Genomic DNA, 20,236 nt, shown 5'->3' on the forward strand with positions numbered 1-20,236 from the left:
GCTGCTTTTTATGCAATTAGTGTTCCATAGCCAGACGAGCATTTCTAACTGAAAATGGCAGAGCAATCTATCTTCTTCCAGCCACAATTCTCACTGAAATTATTGCAACTCACGATGTACTGTGCTTCTGAACAACACACAAATTTCCACATTCTCAGAGCTTGATGCATAGGAATTAGGAAGTTGTGATCTACTCAGAGAAATCCTAGGGAAAGAGCTTCTCCTAAGGAAGTATATTTCTAACTATACTTTGATTACTAACCAAAAAGAATCTATTAAGCATTTAAAATTGTACTATCTATAAAATATTAGTATCTTTACTATGTTGCTTTATTTAAATCTTTCAGGGTAGACACCATTTTCCAAATAAGGAAACTGAGGTTTAGAGAAATTATTTTCTCCTGTGGCAGAGCCAAGATTTGAATCTAGGTCTAAATCCTGTATTTGTAGTGTAATGTTTATGAAATCTGAGCTGGAATCCCGGCAGAGCCACTTAATTACTTAATCTAGGCCTTCGTTTCCTCATCTATAAAATGGAGCTAACATTAGCATCCACCACTCTCAACCTCAGCACTATTGACGGTACGGGATAGATAATTCCCAGCTGGAGGGGCTGTCCTATGCAATGCAGGACATTCAGCAGCATCCCTGGCCTCTGTCCACCAGAAGCCAGAAGCTCAGCCTCCGCAGTTCTGACAACCAAAGATGGCTCCAAACATTGCCAGATGTCTCCTGGAGAGTAAAACTCATCTAGTTGAGAACCACTGGCCTAAATTAAAGGACAACTGTGAAGAGTCCATCAGTTAATACATAGAAAGAGCCTAAAAGTGTGTCTGGCACAGAATATTTAATGTTAGTGGTGATCACCATGATGATGGTGATGAGGAGGAAGAAGCAGAAGAAGAAGACGACGACGAAGAAGAAATATACGTGCATCTGACTAAGTTGTATTCACATTTTATTCAGACCTGATTAGGTGGATGTAATTGAAAAAACTCGTGAAAGAGTTGATAGGAAAGAAAATAAAATTAAAGAGGACTGGTAAGCTTCTAGTTTTTAGGATTATTTCAGGAAAATTTCCATAAGTCTTTCATCAGGTAAAAATATTTTACATATAAGATTGTATATTAAATAGCCAAATAAATACTTGCTTAGTATAATGTTAGAACAAATCAGCATAGGACCAATACTATATGGAAATCTATGTCCAGATTTGAACAGATGGAACATCCAACACTTAAAAGAATATTACAAATACTATTTTTTCTTAGGCTAATTAACCTAGAAATGAATTTATACTTGAGAACAGTCAGTCATGGATTAATTCATCTACTAATGAATGTTACAACTGTGATTAGCATGTTAAGTTTATATGGGAAATTAAACTGCAAAATATGTCTTACCTAAAGTCTTAACCGGGTCAGAGTAATCAGAGTCAGTAAATTGTCCCATGACATTTGTGGCTCTAAATTTAAATCTACGAAATAAAAAAAATTAAAAACCAACAATTTGCATGCCATATGACTTTTTTCTTTCAATAATTTAATAAATAGCTATGAAAAAAGATACACTTTTATTCAAGAGAAAATAAATTTACAAGATGCAAATTTGGAATTCAATCACCATCAGGATAAATACATACTATCTTTAAGTGAGGTAAATAATTATCCTGCACATGAATCTCTTGAACTTCATGAGAGAGGGACTAAAACTTTGACCAGACTCATGGGCAGTCAGCAGGTTAATCAGATGAAGCAGATCACCTCCCTTACAGATTTGTTTGGATGAAATGGTTTAATTCTGCATGAAAGTGTGTTGTATAGACATACTTTATAAATATAAACTATAATAACTGTTATACCTCAACTACCTTTGAAAATACCAGCGAACTTGATTTAGAATAGCCATATAGAACTTCGCTTATTCACATGTAAACAAATTAAGAACAGTGCTTCTTAATTCAGTGTGTGTACAGCTGAATTTTCACTTTCTATGCTTTTATGACACGTGAAATAGAAAATGGGTGCAGAAGTGAATCAATGCTAAAAATCACTGGGTGATTCTAACACCTCAGAGACAGCCAAAATTTACCTTATTTAAAAACTATAGACATCCAGGCATTTTAAAATATAAAACCAATTTGTATTAATAAATTACAGTGTATAATTTAATTCCTACTATTCTCAAATTCTTATGATTTTATTGATTGTATGAAGAGTCTGTTTTAGAAAAAATATACAAAATAATACTTGAATATTAAACTTTGTGGTATATCATTTTCATAACTGTCATATGTATGATGATTAAATTTCAGGAAATAACTTAGTAACCAAAGTGACTGTATTTAATAATAGATGATAGAGCATTTTTTTTTCAAATGCCTAACTATTCTAATGTTAACTTGGCTTAGGGTATTTAGTAAAAAATGAATAATGCTTTAACTAGTAGGCAAAATTGAAACTAACTGCATTTTTCAAATTCAGTAGTAAAAATTATATTTTGCAAATTAAATAATTTAAAGATTTTTAAAAAATTGTAGTCTTATGACATAAAAATAATATGGTCAATTTAATAGAAGAAAATAATCAATTTAGCAAAGCATTTAATAAAGCCATAATATCGGCATTGGTTTTTAATATATTAGATTATTATGATCTACAAAATGCCAAATATTACAGTGAGTTGTAAAGATTTCAATCACTCATTCAGATGTTTGATGGTATAAAGAGCAGAAAATTATTGCTATGACTGAGGGAAACTGAAGCCATCATTAACCAAAAGACGAGGATCATGTTTCTAAAAATCTGTACATTAGCATGGCAAACTAATGAGTGAAAAACACAAAATACTACACATTAGTCACATCATCCTCTAAAGAAAGAGTTAAATTCTCCTACCTATGTTCTCCAATTGTACATTTTCCCTATCGTCCTATGTTACTTATCATATCAAATCATAATTACTTTTAAGCTAGCCTTCTTTCCCTATAGAACTATACATTTCTAGAACGTAAGGACTATGCCTTGTTGATCTTCACCATGTATGGGGTCACAATACATTATGGATGTCTAGCGCTTACTGGAAAGAGGAAAGGATGGGTAGATGGACGGGTGAAAGATGTCCATTAGCTTGCTAACATGATGCATAGTAAGCATAAACTATACTTACAAGTATTGCTTTTTGGGTTTCAGAGGACCATTGCAAATTTTGTCTTCATTGCCAGGAATCATACAAGCATTATCAGCACCTATGATGTAGATTTCTTCATTGCCACTGAACTTTGTCTTTCCTTCTGTACACAGGGGGTTAGGAAAGCCTTCATTTGTAAAATATGGCCTTGGTTTATTAAAGTATGCATCATACCACTTTGTTACATTTCCATCATGCTGAGCTGCTTTCAGAAAAAAAGAATAATGATTACAAGTAATAAATGAATGTATTTTCACATTTATAAAAAGTTTTTCCATAACTGCCTGAGGAAAAGCTGGATGCAACATCTGGCAGTCTATGAACCAGCAGGGATGATTCAGCTGATCTACCTGAATAAGTAGGGAACCCTATCCTTCTCCATCACATGTGAATCTATAGGCATCGTTGTAGAGGATCACTTCTCAGGAAGAGAAAGAACATCCTTCAGTGAAGGGTAACCCTCTTGTTCAAGCCTCCAAAGAAGCTATCAAGACTCTATCTTGCCAATATCAAAACAATCCTACGAGCATACAGAATAAATAAATCACATATTTTAACTATGCCTTTTCTCATTTTGGTAAAATATTTTAGGCAAAAACTAATGATTAGTATAATTAATAATACTGACAATCTATTAAGCTCAAGAGTTGTGTGATAATCAGGAGTCAGCCTTATATTACTAATTTTGAACTGAAATTTTTTTAGCCTTCAGCAATTCACTTTCTACAGCTGAATGAGATAAGTTGACATTTGATACCTCCTGCTTCTGCTACAAGCACTTGTACGTTTTTGATTGGTCCATGATCATCATTGTAGTAACATATTGGCATTCTGATTGTGATTGTTGTTGAAGTCACTAGCAGTTTCCCTGTGGCATCATAAATAGGAGTTGGCTTGGTTTTTGGTCGTGCTGGAGCTATAAACAAAGAAGAAATATCGCTACAATTCATTTTTTGTTTCTGAAGAGAAAAAAACCATTTAAAAGTCTCATTTCATGCAGGTAATTTACAGATAAAGTGATGACAAACATAAATAACAAACAAAATAAAGTTTTGTTTGGATACAGCAGATATTCAGCAATTATTATCTCCTGATGGTATAATTATATATTTGAGACTTGCCTGAGATAATGGGGCCCAGGCGTGATTTTTCAGGCATCTGACTCCTCTTTACATACTAAAAAAATTAAAATTATATATGCTCTCACTCATATATAATTTTCATAAATGCATTAAATCATACTAAGATTTTAGTGGATTTTTTCTTCTTTTACTTCCTTTAGCTGCTTCATCAATTTCTATTCTAATCATACCAGCACCCACCTCCCCTGACAGTTGTTCCATACCAAACATAACGATGATACCCTCCCATATTTTTCTCCATGTTCACATAATCATATAAAAATACATAAAGTCATACATAATGGATTCTTCTCACTGTTTGATTTTTTTTAATGGGGCTATATTACGTATTATAATTACTCCACATACTGCTTTGCTTGCGTAAACATGACTTGTGTAAGTCTTTCCAAGTCACCAAGTACAGGGCTAACTGGTTCTTCTGAATGACTATGTTGTATATCATGGTGCAACTACACTATATTTCTTCAGTCATTCATCTAGTAATGGAAATTCACTTTTCCTTAAGGTTTTGAACATTTACTGCAATAATTAGCCTTATACATTTAGCCTTATTTACTGATCCTGTTATATCTATGGAATAGATTCCTAAGAGCAGAATTTCTGGAACAAAAGATATATAAGTTTTAACTTTACTAGATATCGCCAGAATAATTTCTAAAAGTGCCATGATAATTCACATTTTACCAACAATGCATACAAATATCTCCATAATCCATGTTTGTAGAAGCTCTGCTTGTTTCATTTCATCTTATAGCTATGTATACTAGCTGTTGGAGCATTGGTAAGTTGCTTAATCAAACTTCAGTTACTATACTTATTAAATTTTTTTAAAAACCCTCTCTATAATGCCATAAAATTGGCAACATCATTTCCATTTTATAGATGAGGAAATGGTCTTACGTCACATAGCTATAAAGGGGAAATATCAAGATTTGAACCAAATCTTTTTGACTTGATCCTTTAGCTTGCTCCTCTGAGATGTAAAGGCTATGATGATATTAGACGTGTAGCAAGTTTATTGGGGGAATTATCTGTGAAGAATAAAGGGACAGGGAGCAGAAGTAGGTGGTGAGAGCCTTTAGACCACAGATCACAGGTCTGATACCTGTGAAAGAGGAGAAAGAAGGAAGGATTAAGTGGGAAGAGCCTGAGTTTTCAGGGATTTCTGAGAAACTCTCAGCCATGCCATTGGGGAGTCCCCAAGAAAAGGTTTCCAGTTAGAGGAATCTGGCATTGTACATTAATATCCAACTTGATATTATCTGTCAGATGCAAATTTAATGCAAATTTAATTATTGTTAATTTAATGTCACTCCCTGTCACTAATAAAATCATGCATATTACTGGAGAAAACTAATTTCTCTAGGACCCACCACTGCCACCAGCACTCATATATCTTCTCTAGATAACTGGTCATGAGTTTATCTGCCTTATCTAAGGAGTGGAAAGTCAGAACTAATCATCTCTATTTGGGGATGAGCAAAGCATCTGAAATGAAGCAAAGTATCTTGACTAAAGAATAAATATAACACATCTATTGTTACCTGCATACCTACATGTCTACCACTGAATAACAAAGAGAAATTAAGATGGTATGATGCAAGCTCTTCTTTATGAAGTCATTTTGTAAAATAGCTGATGTTTTTGAAGACTTCGTGTATTTGTACATTCCAAGTACATAATTTATCAATTAAAAGCAAATAAATAGTATTGCAGTTATATAAACTACCCATTGATGAAAAGATAAAATTTATCAGCTTCATCTAACAGTGAATATTTCCTCTTAACAGTAATAGATTCCAGGCCTTGTCCTAAGGATTTTTCAAAGATTATCTCTTTCAATCCTCACAACAACCTATGAGGCAGGAACTAGTATTAGTTCCAATATACAGGCTTATAGAGGTTGAGAAACTTGCCAAAGTCAAACAGATATCAAGTGGCCAATCCAGGATTCCGTTTCAGCAGTTTGACCCTAGACGCAGCCTAGAACTGGCACTTTTAATCACTGTGCTCTGCTGTCCTTACAAAGACTGAGAAAAGTTACTTTTTGCTTTAAAAAGAGAAGCATTGAGTGGAATTCTACTAAACATTCATACACTTCAGTTTTTCGATCTCTCTGCAGATTTTATTACAGATTTTTAGAGAGTTGACACAAGTACATGCATGTTTTCAGTCTCAGGAAGAGAAGGCACTGTGAACAAATGAATGACCCTAAACTCCTCTTAAAAATCTTTTTGGTTTTTGGACTTTTGGGGGGGGAAGGGGCCTCTGAATTTTAGTTATATTTTCTATAAAAAATTCTTGTCAGAATAATGAATTGATGGATCTACTTTATAGTCAGAATCATAAAGTTGAATATATGGTAGTTCAGTAAACACTATTTGATTAACTGAAATGAACCTGACTTTAAAGATCAGTCAAGGAATCTAACTAGAACTTGTCAAAATCTATTCATGGGTAATTTAAAGCATGCCTTTTCTTTTCAATAAAATTGAAAAACATAAAATAATAGTTTATAAAATTTGTCTCAGAATACTAAATTTACAGGAAAAGAAATATAAGATAAATAGCAGGTGGGCATTCTCTTTATTTAACATGGTAATTTGCATCATTATTTAGACATTTTAATTATAGCTTTAACAAGCATACATTATTACTTATGCTTAATACGTATGTTTAGCGTATGCATATGCATCATTTAAAAGCTTGACTACATCCTTAACTCTCATACAGAATACAAATTATAATTTCTCTTTGATTAAGATGCCAGCATTTCGTGGGAAGGCAGTTCATGTCCGTACCTTTCACATCCATGGTTATTCTCATCTGAACCTTTGGCCCTGCACCAGCACTATTGATTGCATAAATCTAAAACAAAAAACATCTTGTTACTATTTTCAAATTACTGCTTATGTGTATATATTACTGATTATGGTTATATGTAATTTTAAAATGATTCACTGTTAAAAACAATTGCATATATTATATTAGTTATATTTTTCTTGCACTCACTTAAATGAATACAATATATAGAGGAAGAATTTCTAACAATAAAGTAGTTCTTAAAATTGATATTATGGTACTAAGCCCTGAGAACAAAGACCTAAACAGCACGATCACAGAGACCAGGAAAGGATGTGGCTTCAGTTTGAACCCGTAGGAGGAAAGAGTAGAAAAGCCACTACGTCTACACTCTCCTTCTATTCTGACATCTGTTCCTTCTCTCTGTAGCTATGTAGCTCTGGCTTTCTTTAAATCCATATTCAAGATCCTCTTTTTTTCCTTCTCTAAGATGAAATCCTATTCCTTCAGCCTCCCAGTTTTCCTGTATTAAATCATTCCTCTGAAAGTTGGCCTTTATGCCCCTCTTCACCCCTGCCCCAAAGTATCTGAAGCTATAACCTGCATAATGCAGCATATACACATAAAGCATTTCTGTTTGTATATACAGAGGGTGATTTACACAAATGTGAATCCTTTCAATTAACTTTGTGCTTAGGAAGCTGTAGACACAGAATCTTCTTTTATTCACTTTATCTTGCTGTATAAAACAAAGACTATGTTCTTGGTCAATTTCATTGTATTGATAAGCACGGTTTAGAACATATCTTTATTGAAATTAATTTGCTTTATATATCACTTGCCCACCCTCCACACTATGGATACTTTGGGAGTGTTTTGATTGAATTAAAATTATAATATATATGACATGGTAGGTATGGTAAATAAGTCAAGCCCATAAAATGTAGTTTAAAAATATCTAAAGGAAATATTTATTGTAGTATGCAAATTTTAAAAAGGAAGTAGTCAAAATGAAAAGTGATGTTATGGAGTAATTAATTATTTTTATTTATTTATGGTACAACCTAAATTTTAAGTGAGATAAATGAAAAAGTTGGGCAATGTTTCTTAAATTGCAGTGTGCAAAGAAGGCACTTGCAAACTGTTAAATGAAGATAGGCAGGTTTTGATTCAGTAGGTCGATATCTGTGCGAAAGTTATACTTTTCTAATAAACTCTCAGGTATTGAGGACGCTGTAAATTGCACTTTGCAAACAATCAGAAGATTCATTTATTTTTCTTAAATTATGAATTAGTCGTACTTTGTCTTATTTCCTAGTTTTTCTTTTATTTGCAAAAGCCAAAACTGGTAAAGCACTCACCGTAACTATTAATACTTAATACTCACAAAAATCCTAAAAAGAATTTATTCCTATTACTAATTTTTCAGATAAAGATACTGAGGCACAGATTTGAAGAAACTGCCCAGCCAGAAACTAGTAGAGCCAGGATTTGAACCTAGGTCAGTTCATTCTCTTAACCACCACCCTCCCTCTAATAGATCTTTCATAATGGTGGTCCATTTAATGGTACGTGCAACAAGAATCGTAGCAAGACAGATTATACAATGGGATATAAAGTGAATGAGGGAAGTAATGGATATAAATATACAAATTATTAATGAGAGTGTTCTGATATAATTATAAAGAGTTGGTAGGAGGATTTCTTACTAAGCTACTTGAATGTTTAGGGTGAATTCTATGTTGATTAAAAGATAATTTTCTGAATCATATAATTCTATTTGAAAATTCCAGAACATGCTACAAAAATAGTCAAAGGATGAAACAAATTGTGTGTGAATATATATGAGCTCACATACATATTTACATTCCAACATGAATAATTTATTTTTTTAAATTATTTTTTAAAGATTTTATTTATTTATTTATTTTCCCCCCAAAGCCCCAGTAGATAGTTGTATGTCATAGCTGCACATCCTTCTAGTTGCTGTATGTGGGACATGGCCTCAGCATGGCCGGAGAAGCGGCGCGTTGGTGCGTGCCCGGGATCTGAACCCAGGGCCGCCAGCAGCGGAGCACGCGCACTTAACCACTAAGCCACGGGGCCGGCCCCCAACATGGATAATTTAGAATTAAAATATAAAGCGCTCTTAGCTTTTAGTAATAGTTGTGCGAAATACATGTGAATTTCAATCATGAAAATAGTTATTTTCATATAGTTAAAAGCTCTTCGCTTTTGAAATTTGCTTTTCCATTTTCCATTTATAATCATACAATAACAGTTTTCCTTTAGGCAGAATGATCTCTTTATACAACACTGCTCTCTTACTTTTAACATACATTTTCTTACACCTGTGTTTTATTTCTGGATTTCTACTATGATTGTGCAAATATTTTTGTCATCTACATATTTTCATAAGACTTACTGTATTATAATAGGAAATCAGCAATTTCATTCCTCTAAACCTATTTTCTGTTGGCATGTCTTAAACGATCCCACAAAAAGACGAAAAATGTAGTGTGTACATAAACTGCAGTATTTTTGAAGGCTGAATTTGTAAATTAACTTTGTAAAATAGGTACCTAATTAAAAGCTATGAATACTTACGCTGATATTGTATGTATGTCCACCTTTCAGTCCTTCTAACATTGCAATAATGGATGTGTCAGTTTTCTGGATAATACTGAGGTTGTGAATCTGGACGGCAGTAGGATCATCTTCTCGGTAAACCAAAGCTTGATATACTTGGATATGTCCATTGGGTTGAGAAGGAGGAAGGAATGTTAACTGAAATTTTGTAACTTCATCTGGTATCTTCTGAAATGTCATGTTGTTAGGTGGATCCTTGGGGACTAAAATGTAATATTTAGCAATTAAAATTTTCTAAAAATTTGTGTTCTTTTTGATCTCCATATAAAACTTATTTGCTTCAAATTTCTGTTTATAAGGAGTATTACACAGATTGTTTAAACTACATAAATTACAGAAACAAGCAAAATAGCTGCTGCATTATAGAATCATTGACACCTATAGGTAACAGAAACCATAACGGTGATCCAGTTTGTTTGCTTATTTATTTAGCCTTTTATATGCAATTATTTTTACACAGAATACATTTCTATTTCTATCTAAACTTATTTAAAGATAATATAAACTCACAGGAAGTTGCAAAAATCACATACGGTCCCCTGTAACCTTCCCCCAGCTTTCCCTAGTGGTGACATCTTATGTAACTGTAGTTTAATATCAAACCTAGAAACTGACATTGGTACAATGCTGTTAGCTAGACTACAGACCTTATTCAGATTTCACCACTTTTTCATGCTTTCCTATACGTCTGTGTAGTCCTTGCAATTTAATCCCATGTATAGATTCCTGTAACCATCACCAGAAACAAGATAAAAAACTACTCCATCACCATAAAGAAACTCCCTCCAGCTATCCCCTCGTATTTGCAATTCATGCCTCCCCTCAACAGTAATCATTCTCCATCTCCACAGGTTTGTCATTTTAAGAAAGACAATAGCATAATGACCTTGAGGTCCATCAGGGTTGTTGTATATATCAATAGTTCATTCTTTTTTTTTTTCCTGAGTAATGTTACATTTTATGGATGTACCAGAGTTTGTTTAATCATAGAAAAACATTTGGGTTGTTTCCAGTTTTTTTAAATTATTAATAAATCTGTTATTAACATTCATATACAGACGTTTATGTGAACATAAGTTTTCAATTCTCTGTGATAAATGCCCAAGAGCGTAATTGCTGGATCATGTGGTAAGTGCATGTTTAGTTTTATAAAAGATTACCAAACTATTTTCCAATGTGGCTATACTCTTTTATATTCCCACTAGCAAGGTGTAAGAGAGCCAGTCTTTCTGCATCTTTGCCAGCAGTTTCTGTTAGTACTATTTTTAAAATTATTATTTTATCTGTTCTAGCAGATGCGTAGTGAGATCTCACTGTGGTATTAATCTGCATTTCCCTAATAGCTAATGATGATGAAAATCTATCTTACCATGAGTTTACTTGCCAATCATATCTCTTCTTTGGTGAAATGTCTGTTCACGTCATTTGTCAAATTTCTAATTTGATTTTTTTAAGCGTTGAGTTTTGAGAGTTCTTTATATAGTCCAGATATTCTAGTTTATTTTTGATAAATAAAAGTTAGCCTAACATATAACTAAGTATTAATAAATTATTATGAAAGAAAATGATATACATGACGATAAAATCATTTTATGAATGTAGGAACTAGTTCTTGCTCTACTATATAACTAGTGTTCTTTACATAAATGACTGATTGAAGGAATATATCTATTTTGATCAAATTGAAATGGATATATTCTTCCATTCTAAGTAAAAAATCTCCATGAATAAGGCTTTTAATATTTGGCTGTCAATAGTTCAGATGCTCATGCTTCATTGCGGCAAGCAAAAAATAAGTAAAAAAATAACTGAGAAAAAAAAGAAAGAAAGCAGATAAACATGTTATTGTGTCAAATATCACATTTTAAGTGGAAAAATGCAGGACTAAAATAAAGGTTAGATAGGTTCAACACATATTTTCACATTTGCTATTATACATTTTTACGATACACAAGAAATATGTATTTTTTTATGAGATGTTTCTCTAAAAATAGGATCAGGTTTAAAATTAGGTAGGTGAAAGAATTCTCTAAATGCTAGAAAGAACTTCCTATCTTCCAAATATCTTTGGTTTTACATCTAAAATTCTATTCTTAGAGGTTTAGTAAAAATTTATTAAACTACAATATCTTGGGGAGAGGAAGCGTATTAAGACTTGCAATCAATGCTTTATGGTATGAATGTGAATAAGTTCAGCAGCATCTTTCCTCACAGACAGGCAGGATGAGGGAGAAGTGCAAAAAGTCTAATAAGAAAATAGATACCTGGGATCTACGTGGCAGCAAAATGGAAACCAGTGAAATTTTAGGGTGCTGGGGATAAGGTGCACCTTTCCATTTAGAACCATAACTTTATAGACAATAAGAGTACATAACATAATGAAAGGACTAGCTAAAAAATATTTTTACCTCCTATACTTACCTTACAGATAGCAAAAAATAGACTATAGCAACACATCCCTTCACGTGCCCTCTCCAAAGACATGGCTGGTGGCAAAGAACATGAGCCTGAGGGAGGGTGCGCAAGCCAGGTCTGGGGAGTGACTTTCCACATTTACTTCTTGTTGGTCACAATCTTATTATTCACTCACACCCTGTTCACAGGGACTTGAGGAAATCTGTATAGATCCTGTTATTCATTGAATAGGTTATATAATAAAACATGTGCTTAACTAAGTGAAGAAACAGATACGGTAAACATGACCCAGATTCTAATGTTGAATTCCAGATTATTTAATAATAGAGTATTATTACTTTAAGGTCAGTTTAAATCACGGGTCAGAAATATTTACAGTTAAATTTTAGGTGAAGCATTACTGGCTACAGATAATTGGAAAAATCGTCTCTTAGGCAAGGTAACTCAATTTCTGAAACATTTAGTGTCTAAATAAATGCAAAAAAAGTACAGTTGTGTACCTTATTATGAACTAATTCGTTTGTGTATTTACAAAGATATGTTATTCTACATAATTCCACTTTGCCTCAAAAATGTAAACAGAAAGCTTCACTTTTGTCAACCACAGTGAGTCAGTGAATTTTATATTTATACGCTTTAAAAAATTTTCTTAACACATATCCTTTTTAGGGTGTGGTGTGAGAAACTGCAAGAAAGACACTGAATTTTCAGTTAATTTTTAGCAATGATGAAAAATACACCTTACCTGATTCTAAAGTGGTAACAATCACTTCAGGACTTGACTTTCCTTCTACATACACAGCAGTAATGTTTCCAGTGAAGGCTGTGATCACCACGGAATACCTTGTGAATATTTTTAAATCTTTAATTTCTATGGTTTTATTTTCTTCATTGGACTTGATTAAGGAAATATTAAATTCATCACTATCTACCTGTAGGAAAAAAATAGCTAACAATTAAAGGAAGCAGCACTTGAGATACAAATAACTACAATATAATAATACAAAGCTACATGTGATATATTTATCTAACCAAGATTTAAATTATTATTATTTTTTTACAGATTGTCCTGGGAAATCTAAAGTGCTACTTTAACAGTTTACTAATTAGCAATTATTTTGACAATTCAAAGTAAAAGAAAAGTCAATCAGCCAACCACAATCAATGAACCCATCCAATGAACAAGTAGATCTCACCTCTGCAGTCCATGCACCTCTCTTTGTACTCCAATGTTTTATAGAAGAAAGAATATAGGTCTTGGTACCCAACCATCAAGGGTTTTAACCCCAACTTGGTCACTTAACAGCTTCTGTAGCATTTGATAAGTCACTTATGTTCTCTGTGTCTTACTTTCTGTGTATGGAAAATTGGGGTGATAATATCTATTTATAGTGATTTGTTGAGATTTAGAAAAAATAGATCTGATGTAGCTCCACAGAGATTTTGATTTTGTCTTTTTCCTGTGACCCACAAAAAGGAACTATATTTGTAACGTAATTTAGGAGATATGTATGTGAGTGTGTGTGTGTATATAGATTCATATATATACTTCTTTATAAGTGAAACACGATTTTCAGAAATACAACTTCTTTCTGAAATGCACTTTGATATCTTTCTGCTCTTTTTTATTTTATTCCAATTCATTTAAAAATGCTGATTATGGAGCCCGGCCCTGTGTCCTAGCGGTTAAGTGAGCACGCTCCACTGCTGGCGGCCCGGGTTCAGATCTCAGGCGCGCACTGACACACAGCTTGTCAGGCCGTGCTGTGGCAGTGTCCCACATAAAGTGGAGGAAGATGGGCACGGATGTTAGCTCAGGGCCAGTCTTCCTCAGCAAAAAGAGGAAGATTGGCATGGATGTTAGCTCGGGGCTGATTTTTCTCACGAAAAAAAAAAAATGCTGGTTATGATTGCAATTTGAAAAACTCTGATCTAGCACTTGGCATGGCACTGGATAAGAACTCGATTAACTGTGGATGTCTTAATTATTAAATGTGCACAAATGAATATCCTTAGGTGTATTAAACACAGCTGTATAATTTTTTCGAACATAGTTTACCTTTGATGGAGAATCTGGCCTATTGAGTGTCGGGATTAAACAGCAAAAATTTCTAGCAGTAAATAGAAGGGCTTTTCCTGAGATGAACACCAGAAAATTTGAAATCCTATTATGCACGCTCTCTCATGTTTGTTGTTGTTGTGCCATCGAGTCAATTCTGACCCCTATCGACCCAGTGGACAGCAGAGCGGAACCCTGTCCGGTCTTTTTTCGCCATCCCCTCACCGTCCGGCGCTGTATCAGATAATGCTCCTCTGAAATGCTATTCATAGGGTTTTCATGGCCAATTTTTTGCAACTCGCAGGTACCTGACTTGAAACACTTAAAAACAAGTTATATACACTATTTGCACTATTAAATTCATTTTCAACTTGACCTTCCCTTGTAACTTTTGAAAGAGAGTTTTTTTTGTTCGGTATGTTCTTCAAATGCTCTTTTCTAAGAGTTTTTTTTTTTTAAAAAGAAGATGTTGCTATGAGTAACACAGCAAAAGGCTGATAAATAATATCAACATGGCAAAAAGTCAGATAGGTCTTTCCCACCTTAAGACAGAGCAGTGGAGGGAGATGTCCCACTTCTGTAAAGCGGGAGAAAAACAAATCAGCATAGAAATCCAATTGATCAGGCGAATGAAGCCACGGGTAGGAAGTGTGGTGTGTTTAATTAGTTGTCAGCATTTAAGTAGCACATAAAAATCTGGATTTTAAATTTTTCCTTAAGACTAGGCTTACACTCATGCTGGGTAACAACGATCTATAGATGAGTGATGGCTGACTTCTATAATGGGGCAAGGGTCTCCAGTTCATCACCACTCCACCCAGTTGGCTTTATTTTGACTGCTTTTCTACCTGACTACTATCACTACTTGAACTCTGATTTTATAGAGTTGAGCTGAATTCCTCAAGATTCCATAACGATTTAGTAGCTGAGATAGGATTTGCACCCAGGTCTTTCAAGTGTCCAGAACTCTACACTACTACAGGTCACTGGGCCTGATCTTATAAAGTGAAATTAAACTACTCCAATGCCTTCCATTAAAACAACAGATAACAAACATCAAGTAGTAAAAATATGACATAGCATGTAGGTAATCTCCTAGATCTTAAAAAATATTTAACAAAATCCAAAAACAATGTTTGGTCCTCACACAGCATGTACAAAAATTCATGATCTGTCTTCACTAAACGTACTCCACCTTTGTTATTGTCACCCATTATTCATCCACTTACCCAGGACTGAAACCTCAGACCTTTTTGACCCATCACCTCCCTTCAATCAATTTCAAGTTTGTTTGCTCATATCATATTTAATCATCTATTATTATTATGAAATCTCTCCCATTGTTTTTGAAGTGTGGTGGTTTTATATACAACGTCACTAATTAGACTCTGGTTCTATTTTCTCTCCTTTTCCTGCCCCACCTGCCCGCTTCTCCACCTGGTACACCTTCTTCATTCCCCAAGTCCCAGAACAAATTTAACCTGCTCTGTGAAGTCTCCTCTATATCCTATGCCCCCCATAACAGGAACTTTAATTAGTTTGATAGTTTATATTCTCAGAAAACTGCATAACTCATACTCTATAATTAGCTGTTTATATTCTGGTGTCTCTCACTAGAGTGTGAGCTACTTAAAAGCAGAACTGTATGTTTTCCATCCTTGTCGTGGTGAACAGAAGCTACTCAATAAGTATTTGTTAAGTGAAAAAATAAAGAGATGAACAAAGGACCACGAAATGCATTAATTCCCAGTAGAATCATCCAGGAGATATCTGCGCCCATATCTCCTTACTTAAGGTTGTCAATTTCTGCTTAACTTGAGTCCTTTAACGGAAGAGTTTTATGTCCTTGTGGATAGCATTTGGCAAAGCCAGGCTGCATCCAGAGTCTTAAATTCAACGACATGTGTTCTTCCCTGGCCTGGCAGCCAATAATTCTTGAAGGCAGATAGTTATATATTCATGAAATGAGCTGCAGATAAGCTCTACAAAGATAGTGACCACATCATTCTTGTTCACATCTACATATCCAGCACCTAGCACAACACTGGCATGTTGGATGTATTTAAAAAGGTGGATTGAATGAAAGAAGGAAGAAACTAAATGACTATTTAGTTCCAAGAATCCCAGGGAAACTACGAAGTCCAAGAATCTGTCTGAATTCTTGCTATCTTTGATCCACAGGGGTTTTGGTGAGTGTATATTTCAATTTGGCAATTTTATTTGCTATTTGATGGCTTTTCCTTTCTCTTATCACACCATTGTCTGCTGATTTTAGCTAAATCTTAACTATTTGGGAAGTTATTTATTATCCCTGTGCCTCAGCTCCTCTTAGGCAAAATGAAGATGATAATATTTACATCAAAATGTTGTTAGATAAGATAAGAGATGATAAGATAATGCATATGAAGAAGCTAACATGTAACTGATAGAAAATAAGCAATTTAAATATTACTTATCTTTCCATCCTTCTGTCTTTCCCTTGATCATTTTCAATCTCAATAAGGATGTCAAGAGAATAAGATTATGAATCACTTTTTAAAATATTTTATTTTCCCTTCTTTTAAGCACTAATTCCAAAAGAGAACAATTTTTATTAAAAAAATGTCTTTTATTTGATAGAGCACAGTGTTACCATTTTTTAATTTGCTTTTTTTTTTGTGAGGAAGATCAGCCCTGAGCTAACATCTGCCAATCCTTCTCTTTTTTTTTTTTTGCTGGGGAAGACTGGCCCTGGGCTAACATCTATACCCATCTTCCTCTACTTTATATGGGATGCCGCCACAGCATGGCTTGACAAGCAGTGTGCTGATGCACGCCCGGGATCCGAACCAGCAAACCCTGGGCCGCCACAGCGGAGCGTGAGCACTTAACCACTTACGCCACTGGGCCGGCCCCTTTAATTTGCTTTTAATGCATCTTCCCAGAGCATTCGTCATTCTGTTGGCGCCACTCACATAAACAGTAATCTTTACTATACATATTAAAGATTTTGTTCTTATTATCTTTAAACTAGATCAGGGTATAGGGCGTTGCTCCAGTCTCTGATGTATATCCGGTAAAACAAAAGATTATCTAAGACCAGATGTCTGCCCCACCTGAAGATCAGATGTCTGCCCCACCCAGAGCCCAGCCCCCTATATAACTGGCCTGTAGTCTTTGTTCTGTAAGACGGTTCTTTCGGACATTAATCAGCCATCTTACCCCTTGCTAGCAAGCTGTAATAAAACACTTTCTCTCCTACCACCTTGCCCCTCAACTATTGTAAGGTCTTGCGGCGAGCAGACGACACCCCTTGGATGGTAACAATTCATGTTGATTATTTTTTGTTAATTCTAATTTTTGTGAAGATAAAAATCTTCACAAATATGCTCTAAAAAAGGAACATAAACTGAAGACTGAAGGGGGGAACAAACGCACCAATAATCCCTTAAATTTTCTTTTAATCATGACAGGTCTTTTGAGATAGAAGTATTTCCATTTAAGACATAATATAAACATATAAAATTATAAAATTTAAGCAAGAGACAGACAGAGACTGCAAGAAAAGGGGAGGAAAATTCACCATAAATTACCTAATTTAATGCATTAGAAGCACCAGAAGAGAGTGGTCATCAGGCCCAGTAAACCCAAGTAGGGTGCCAAGGAGGTATTTCCAATCCTAACCGTAGCTAACAACTCTGTGTTATTTACATTGTTAAGCACCCTGTTTTAGGTGAAAGGCTTGACATTCATGCTTGGGTTTCCTTCTGTCTGGATGGCTATTCCAATTTGATGTCCTCTTATTGAAATGCTTGTAGTCCCCAGGATACTATCCTCAGGTTAGCGCTTATGGAAGAGGTTCTTACCCTACACATTCTATAGTTAATCTCATCTACTCCTACCATTTCACCTGTCATCTAAATAACAACACTTGCTGAATCTGCAAACCCAGATTTCCTCTCCTGAGCTCTGGATCCATCTATGATATTGCTAAGGGGGTGTCTTCACCTGGAAGACTCCCAGGCATCTCAAACTCAGTGCAGAGGAAATTCAGTCTTTTCCTCTACAAATCTGTTCCTCCTCACAATTTTCCAAACCACATATCTTCAAGTCGTTCTCAAGTCTTCTTTTCACTCACCATCCACTGATTTTTTTCACCAAATCCTGTAGATTTAAATTATTTTTCATTCTGTCCCCATGCTACATTTCCTCTGTCCTTATCTTTTCTTGCCTAGCTTACTTTTAGAGTTTCCTGTCTCCTTGCCTAATTTCACACCCACAGGACTGCTCTAAAACTATCCTCTACAGTGCAACCATACTGATCCTGTAAAATAGAAATCTATACCCCGACACTGCTTTCATTCCTCAATTGGCACCCTACTGCTCTTATCATAAAACCCTAACTCCATAACATATTATGCAGTCTGCTTCCGCTCTAGCCTCATCTCTCAGCACTCTTCTTCTTGAATTCTTTCACTGGGGATTCCTGAACTACTTGCTTTTTCTTGAATGAAGCCTACTCTTTCACACCTCTGTTACATTTCCTTTTCATGTTCTGCTTCAACGGTTTTTCAAGATTAAGCTCTGATATTATCTTATTTGGGAGATATTTCTCCTAATGCCTTCTCCCTTCTCCTTTTGCATTATGAGTTCTTTTTCACTGTATCTTAAACCAATATATTATTATCAATTTAACCACTTCTTTATATATGTCATCTCTACCCTGAGGATCAGTATAATAATAACCATGGTAATAATACTTTATTTACATTTATTGAGCACTTACAATGTGTCAGGCAATGTTTTAAGTTCTTTATGTATATTAACTGATTTAGTTTTCACAAAATCTCTGTACCAAGGGTACCACTATTCTTTAATTTACAGATGTGGACACTGAAAGACAGACAGGTTAAGTAAGTTGCTTAAGGTCTAACAAAGCTAGCAATCAAATTCAAATAGTCTGATTCCAAAACCCATATTCTTACCCACGTTTTCTACTGCCTTTTATAGAAGGTAAGACATGCCTTACCGATTTGACATCTATCAGGTAGAATGTTGGTCCAGTAATGACAGCTGGTTCACTCCAGTTGATGTTGATGCTGAAAGGTGATGTTGCTACTACATACACATTTTCAGGAGGACCATCTGGAGCTATGAAAAAGAAAATGAATTACCCTGCTATGTTTAAATTAGTATTTGCTACAGTACAATAATAGAAAAGATCATGATAAATGGATAGTCATAATGAATTAATTATCCATTAATTTATGGTTCACAGCATGCTAAAGGCATTGGCAAACTAAAAGATGCAATTCCTTCTAAAATAATTATTATACATAAAGAACTTCCACATGAGAAATTAATAATCATAAATACATGATTTTTAAAGTCAAAATAATTTTGAAAAGAAAGCATTACTATTGCTAAAATAAATCTTTTTGAATAAATAAATATATTTATTTAAAAATAGCCTAACAATGTTGTTTTAAACTTGCAGAAACATATTTGACCACAGAACAGTGAAACTGGTACAAAGGAATTAGATTTAAAATGCATTGTCTTATGAATGTCAATTGGGTTGGTTTGATTGTTTTCACTGAGGGAGTAGCATAGTAAATAGGTTATACAACTGATCTTATTATTAAATATGTAAACATTCCCTGAATTCATTATGATTCCACATACATTCTTTAATTTGTTCTATTTTTATTATTGTTTTTTCATCAAGAGTGCAAAACAAGAGATGGTATCTTAAGGAATTGACTGCTGAAAACCTTGTGCAAGTTTTCATTGGTAAAACCACTAGGAATTAGAAGAGTTTATGGTATGTTAAGAAGTATTGAGTCATAGTTAATTTGGCATAGACATTGACCTAGGAACACTGTTGTATACATCTTGTCCTCCTGTGGCCCCTAGTCAATTCTAGGGACATTAAATATTGGGAGATAAGTATTTCTCAGTATTTCTGATTTTTTAAATTCACATGAGCAAACATTATTGG

At 34.3% G+C, this 20,236-nt stretch overlaps 1 protein-coding gene across 1 annotated transcript in view; it reads right to left on the minus strand.

Moving 5' to 3' along the window:
• Positions 1-20,236, minus strand: part of PTPRQ (protein tyrosine phosphatase receptor type Q) — a 201,341-nt gene that overhangs the window by 50,785 nt on the left and 130,320 nt on the right. Inside the window, exons 27-33 of the mRNA XM_058568724.1 lie at positions 19,265-19,386; positions 12,943-13,129; positions 9,741-9,985; positions 7,133-7,199; positions 3,947-4,105; positions 3,169-3,391; positions 1,404-1,477 (exon numbers count right to left, since the gene is read on the minus strand). Of these exons, the coding sequence (XP_058424707.1) occupies positions 1,404-1,477; positions 3,169-3,391; positions 3,947-4,105; positions 7,133-7,199; positions 9,741-9,985; positions 12,943-13,129; positions 19,265-19,386 (1,077 nt within the window). The remainder of the gene's footprint in view (positions 1-1,403; positions 1,478-3,168; positions 3,392-3,946; positions 4,106-7,132; positions 7,200-9,740; positions 9,986-12,942; positions 13,130-19,264; positions 19,387-20,236) is intronic.

This window comes from Diceros bicornis, chromosome 25 (genome assembly GCF_020826845.1).
Source record: "Diceros bicornis minor isolate mBicDic1 chromosome 25, mDicBic1.mat.cur, whole genome shotgun sequence".
NCBI classification, from domain to species: domain Eukaryota; kingdom Metazoa; phylum Chordata; class Mammalia; order Perissodactyla; family Rhinocerotidae; genus Diceros; species Diceros bicornis.